At 40.1% G+C, this 7,098-nt stretch overlaps 1 protein-coding gene across 2 annotated transcripts in view; it reads left to right on the forward strand.

Annotated features, from left to right (window-relative positions):
* The window catches only part of cdh7a (cadherin 7a), a 406,174-nt gene extending 399,658 nt beyond the window's left edge, over positions 1 to 6,516 (forward strand). For both annotated transcript variants that reach the window (XM_020930759.2, XM_055150893.1), the window contains one exon: positions 5,999 to 6,516. In XM_020930759.2, coding sequence (XP_020786418.2) covers positions 5,999 to 6,516 — 518 coding nt within the window. The remainder of the gene's footprint in view (positions 1 to 5,998) is intronic.
* Positions 6,517 to 7,098: the final 582 nt, after the last annotated feature.

Genomic DNA, 7,098 nt, shown 5'->3' on the forward strand with positions numbered 1-7,098 from the left:
TTTTTTCCAATATGGCTTGCTAAATAGAATAAATTCTATTGGTATTCCTGGCTCATCCCATGTTATCGGATGCTGGCGGGTTTCCACTGCAGTGACGCACCGTGGCAGGCTTTCGAGACATTAAACCCCAAAGAGGTCTTCTGGAAAGCACTGAGAAAATTCCATCTCCATGTGCCACTTTGTAATTCACTTTGGTTCCATTGAGTTGAATAGAATTTCAAATGACCCGGCTTCTTAAAATCAGAGGCAACATCCTTATGCATAAAACGTTTGGCATCCTGTCTCCAACCACAAATTGAGTCCCAACAGTGATTGGAAGTGGCATGTTAACTTGAAGGACCCTATCCAGTTTAGACGTACGGCCTAAAAATGCTGCGTAGAGTCACTTCTGTAATGTAAGACTGGGCAGAATTTGTCATAGGAGCCTGTTTGGGTTCACTCATCTTGATCATATTAAACTTAAGGCATACATTAAACCAGTAAAAGACAATAGACATTTTTGCATATACAGTAGAAGCCATCATTCTCTCCTTGCATACATTTTTGTATTCATTCCAACTCCCTAATTTTTCGGTTTAAGTAAAATATGTCTTACCCCAGTACAGATATATTGTAAAAGCAACTATCGGGTCAAAATGAGACCTCTATGAGCTGTTTGCATCTTACTGTAAGCTTGTCAATTGCGAACCAGAAAGTGAGGAATAAGTTTGGAACACTGCAGTTTAAAATTACTTTTTTAAAATGTAAAAACCTTTGAGGGTGCACTCACATCAGGCATTTTATACTACACCATCCTAAAGCACGACAGGCTTTATTCACGTTATGTCACAAACCAAGAAGTAGTTTGGAAAGATGCGATTACAACTTTCAGTGGGCTGTTTGCCCAATTTTTTATTTTTATTTTTTAAATGGGCCAGTTTTTTTCATCTCCATGCCATTGTTGTGTTCCTGTATGTTCAGCTAAACAACTATTACAACGATACCTCAGTTGTCGATTATCCTGATTCATCAGTCGGTTTCACTTCGTGGAAACCGTCTGACCTCACAGCATTAGAATTCATTTGCTCGACTGCAGACAGGTACTTTTTTAATTTTTTTTTATTTCACCATTCACTGCTATTTGGTCGTGACGTATGTAATGCACTAACGGGGCTAACTGGTATATTAAGATTTTCCCAAATCCCGTAGGAAGGAATAATGTAGGAATAACGTCTTTCTCCATGATAAAATTCACCAAACATTCTCTTTGTTCCGGCTTTAAATCCTCGATCTGAGGAATCGTTGCCAAAACAGAATGTATGGCTCTTTGCTGATTGGCTGGTGCCCGGACTCGCATGGTGTTTTTAGTGTATTCCAATTCCTGACCTAGTCGCTCGAGAGAAATTAAATTGAGCACTAGGTGGCGCCAGCCTGGCAAGTTGTCGGTAGGCGTGCCCAGTGTTGATAATTACACCAGAAATTGTAATCGCATCTTTCCAGACGTCTTCCTGGTTTGTGACGTAAGCATGAATAGAGCCTATTGCGTTTAGTTGTATGGTCCACACACACGCTATTTATTTACATGTCACACAGTAAAGCTATTACTTTAATGGAGAAAATAAAATAAAATAAAAAGTCCAGTGACATAAAATATCTCACTAAATATTTACCTCTGACTAAATAATGAGGAAGATATGAGTTCTTAAGTGCAGATTCGCCGTGAGTTTTTCCTCCTATGAGTAACATTTATGCACCTGACAGAGCTCATCGTGCGTGTGCATGTACATGAGCAACCATGCCGTGCTTTGGCCCAGCTTTGGGGCTATTTGTGCTTGGGCACAGTTCGACTGAACTAACTTACAAGAGTGAAGTAAAGAGTTGGAGTAAAGAGTGCAAACCTAGAGTAACAAAGTGAAGGGATTTAAAAGACGGTTAGTTTCACTGGTTCACTTCAGTGTTAGAGCTCCAGCATATATGCAAGTTTAAATTGCTTCCTTTTTCCATTCTTTCTGAGTTGCCTCGTTTAATATGATTAGTGTTCCAACTGTTTCATCATTTAATTGTTTAACTTCCTGTTGGTTGAAGCAACAGCTTTGTGAAACCCTATGCTGTTGTGATTTTTGGCTCAACAAAAAAGTAAATAGAACTGCAATTTCCATGACAACCATCTGCATATTGTAAGGCCGGTGTTACAATGTGGGTTATGTGTTTTGCTCATGAACACAACAACTCAAGATTTGAACAAGCAGCCCTTCAGTTAGTAGCCAAACACTGACCCAACTGCACCACTACCACACCTTTCTCCTTTACACCATTCCACTTTTTAAACATCACCCGAACTTTTTCTGAACCAGCTTTTTTATGGTTTGTTTGACAAGACACAATACCACAGCGGCTATTGTGAGGACTAGCAAACAGGACTCCCCATTCATCTCCACCAACCTTTTCCGTCTGACACTTGCCTCTGTACCATTTGCTCTCTCATTAGACGCCGCGCAGTGTTTGAGTTGGGTGCCTGGTCCCACTCTCCGCGGCAGCCCATCCGAACGCCGCAAAAGCTGGAGGAAATATATGGGTCCACGGAGCGATATTTCACCAGCACAGGGCTGACATTGATGGATAGAGGATCATTAGACATTTGCCAGTTTGCTTGGGCGTGGAGTTATTTTCAGATGTAATGTATGGGGGAGAGAACGAGAGCTGGACAGGGGTTAAGAAAGATTTCAAAGGAGGAAAAGTTTGGTTGGAAGTTTTTGAGAGTCTTGATGCTTCACGTAGTTGGTTTAGGTTGACTGATTTGTGATTTTTTAGTACCGAGTAATGCTAAAACATACTGAACCCTGAAGGGAATTGGAAAAATCTTGAATTAGAGATGTCAGTTTGAAGGTTCTTTTAAACAAAAAAGTTTAATTAAAAAATAGTTTTTCATCACATTATCGTTTTTGGGATAAATAAGGAAGGCATTTAGTGTGTAAAAATGTCCAAAAATGGTATTTGAGTATAGTTGGAAATTGGTACAAAAATTTTCAAATCAAATTTAATCCTTCAAAATGTTGTCAAAGGTGCACTGTGTAACTTTTCTGGTGGAGGGTCTCATTACGAACATTTATATTGTTCCAAAACACAACAATTCCTTCTGTGAATTGTGGCGACTCTTCACAGATCTGAACTGTAACGTTGCATACAGATAGATTTAATCTATACTCTGGAACATTTTAGAGAAAGCAATGACATTTCCTATGGATACAAGCAGGTGGCGGACTATCCACTAGAAATGTGCACCTTTAAATAGTGGGAGTAATGACTTGTAGGGTGACATTAACTGATTGAGTTTTTAGTTCTCAGTAATAAATATACTTAAATGTGGCAATAAAGGAGAGGCCTTGCAAGTGAAAAGGGAAAAAAACATCTAACATTTAGATATATCAATTTGAAGGTAATTCTGTAAATCAGGCTTTTGTTGACATATTAGATACAAATCTGGATATCTTGTTTGGTACTTGAGTAAACTACAACTCAAAATTGATTGAAATGTTTTCGGAGTTGTAACTTATAAATCAGGCTTAGAATTAGATATCAACAGTTCCTTCTGTACAGTCCGTTAAAAGGTGCACTGTGTCATTTTTCTGGTGGAGGGTCTGCCATCTGCTTGTCTCCATGGAGATTCTATTGCGTTGTCCAGAATGTTCCACAGTATGGCATTAAGCTAATCTATCATACATTCGTTAATTTTCTTTTTTTTTTTTAATTGCGCAGAAATACTTTGAAAAACATTAGCAAGATAAATTCTCCATAGACTTCACCCATAACATGACCTGGTGGTGTCACCTAATTGTCTCCATGGAGATAGATAATTTAAGGCCATACTGTGGAACATTCCAGCCAAATAGTAAAGCACCAGAAAAGTTACAAATTGCTACCCAGGCTGGCGCCACCTAGTGCCTCTGCTCAATTTCATTTCTCTCCAGCGACTAGGTCAAGAATCGGAATACACTAGACCAGGGGTGTCACACTCAAATTCACAGAGGCCAAAATTAAAAACTGGGACTAAGTCATGGGCCAAACTAGATACTTACTGAAAAATGTCAACAACATCTGCATGTTTTCTCTTCTTTCGAGATATGTAATGTTAAACCTTTTCTTATTAAAATAAATGTTTAATAATAGTTTTGCTTAAACATTGAATCCAGAACAAGCATAATATTTAAAAAAAACTAAAACATTTAAAATAACTTATGTGTCTACAGCCTGTAGCCGGCGGGCAGCTCTAATACATATTTGATATGATCTCGCGGGCCAAATTTGGCCCCTGGGCCTGAGTTTGACATGTCTGCACAAGTTCATCTCATTGAAATGATAATGACGGTTAACAAAAGTGTTCACACTCTGCTTTGTTTGCTGTTGTGCCAGCAATTACTTGGACAGCGTTCTGGCACATGACATACATCACGACCAAATAGCAACGATTGGTTAATTAAAAAAAGTACCTGCCTACCGTGGAGTGAACGAATCCTAATGCTGTGACTTACTTCGTGGAAACAGGCTGATGAATCAGGCTAACAAATTGCACCTTTAAGGGTTGATCTTTTATGAGAGATCAATGCATTTTGAAAACACCGCCTTTGAATCTACCATATTGTCCCATTAAAATCTACCGATGAATCTGATTTAATGCAATTTTGTGCAATATATTTTTTCCTAATATGATCCCGAATTATAAGATCAGATTTCTACACATCTCTGACCAAACAACAATTCCCTAATTAAAGTTGAGATCAATAGGCAGGAAAGTTACTAAAACATGCCTTGTGTAAAGAGCTTATAAGAAAATGGGCTAATTACAATAAGAAAACAATCCACGTTTGTTTAAGTCACTGGATGATTAACTCATTAACTAAGGACAACAGTGCTACAAAGAATTAATTACAAGTGGCATTTCCGTGCTCTGAGACAAAACAGACACTATTTTTGTTTCTTTTCTTTTCACTGCATTGTGGTAAGACTATGAACATGTCTATGCATATATTTCCCGGGCAGTCGTTCTTAGTATAGCTTCCATATACTTACTGAAATCTAATGCCTGTTGATTCTACTTTGGCGCAGGACAGATGGATGCAGACTTAACGGCTTCTCGTGCTGATTGGATAGACATGCTGTACATTCAAGTTTAAATTCAAGGGATGAATCGACTTCAAATTGCAAACTAAATGGTACTGAGGAAAGTGCACCGTGTGAGTTTAAGGCCAGTAGTTAGCATATAAAACATTCATGGAGAAAAGCATTGCAATTAGCCAATCTCAATGAAGCAGTAGGATAAAAGTGAGCTAAAGGTGCACTGTGAAACTTTTCCGTTGAAGGACTTGCCAATAGCGATTTCCATAGTGGTATGTTTGTGCAGCAATCAACGCTTTGCAATTTATTTGGGATGCAACAATAACTGAAATATCGTGATATCGTATCGTCAAAAGTCTCACAATAATATCGTGGGCTGTCACAATGTATCGAATTACAAGTTCCTTTGCTTAAATGCATTGTTTTATAGTAACAACAGCTTATGACTATAGGGAACTACATATCCCACCAAACAACATGAAGAAATATGTTTTTTACTTCTTGGGATTATGACGGAATTAAATCACATCAAATTCTTGTCAAGGAAAAAGTGTCCAGTCTACAATTAAATGAACTTCTCCAAAATATCACAATAAATATCGTAGATGAGATGAGATGCAAATCATGACCGAGAGATTTGGATATCACTACATCCCTACAATTTATGTATTTTATTTATGAAAAGTGGGCAGGAGTAGGGAGTAGGTGGAAACATGAATTTAATTTCTCAAACATGCCTGAATCAATCAAAGTACTGATTAGTGTAAGCCAGTGATGAGGAAACACCATTAAAGCTTATTAAAGTTGATTTAGTAAAAAAATTGATCCTTATACCTCTCCATCACTCCGTACACCTCTGTCCAACCTCCCTAATCCTCTCCCTTTCTCTCTCTTTTTTTCTCTCCAGTGATGGTTCTTCTGATCGTGATGATGCGTCGCCGTCGGAAGGAGCCTCTGATCCTGGACGAGGAGCGCGACATCCGCGAGAACATCGTCCGCTACGACGACGAGGGCGGCGGCGAGGAAGACACCGAGGCCTTCGACATGGTCACCCTACGCAACCTCAACGTGATGAGGGACCCCAGCGTACGCCGCGACGTCACCCCGGACACGCCCACCTTTTTCCACTACCAGCCCGCCGCCGCCCGCCCCTCCTACAAAACCCTCCCGGACAACGTGGTCTTCCGGGAGTTCATCTGGGACCGCCTTAAGGATGCCGACGTTGACCCATCCGCCCCTCCGTATGACTCCTTGCAGACGTACGCGTTCGAAGGTAGTGGTTCGGTGGCGGAATCGTTAAGTTCTCTGGAGTCACTAAGTACGGACTCGGATCAGAACTATGATTATCTTAGCAACTGGGGACCTCGCTTCAAAAAGCTCGCTGACCTTTACGGCAACAGCGATGGGGCGAGTATTTTCTCATAGCGCCCTTTAGTGGCTTTCTATATATCGACACTCCTCGAACTAAAAGAAAAAAAAATAATTTATTGTCGGAATATGATTTGTCTGCCTTAGAGCATCGAAGGGGAAGATTCAAAGACAAACACAAGAGATACTGAAAGGGAAGGACTCGGACTTCAAAGCTTGTGGTTTGTTTACTGCCCCATATGGATTTTTCTAAAGCGTACCATGGCGAGTTTGACACAGACTTCAAAAGTGGCTTGACTGGGGAGGAAACCTTGTGTGCGAAAGACATTAAAGGTTCCAGAATCGGGCTCCGGGCCAACCATTGACTGCTGAATGAATTTGTGTCAGAGCTGTTTTCTGGGAGGACGGGGGAGGGAAGGTACCTGTCCTTGCATCTCGCTTTTGATGCGTTCTTTTGCTATCTTTGTGCTCAGAAAAAAAGAACTCAAGTTTGTCATAAAGTGCTGCGTCTCCCGCGGCGAATCACTTGACTGTTCGTACTGGCAACGGTTTCTATGTTAATGATTTCTTCTTTAGCGTTTTGCTTTGATGAGACTAGGCTTGGGAAGAGCAGCTTTTTTTTTTGCCATAAACATTTCA

Source organism: Boleophthalmus pectinirostris, unplaced genomic scaffold (assembly GCF_026225935.1).
Source record: "Boleophthalmus pectinirostris isolate CB_2022bp ecotype Guang Dong unplaced genomic scaffold, ASM2622593v1 HiC_scaffold_15, whole genome shotgun sequence".
Classification (NCBI taxonomy): Eukaryota; Metazoa; Chordata; class Actinopteri; order Gobiiformes; family Gobiidae; genus Boleophthalmus; species Boleophthalmus pectinirostris.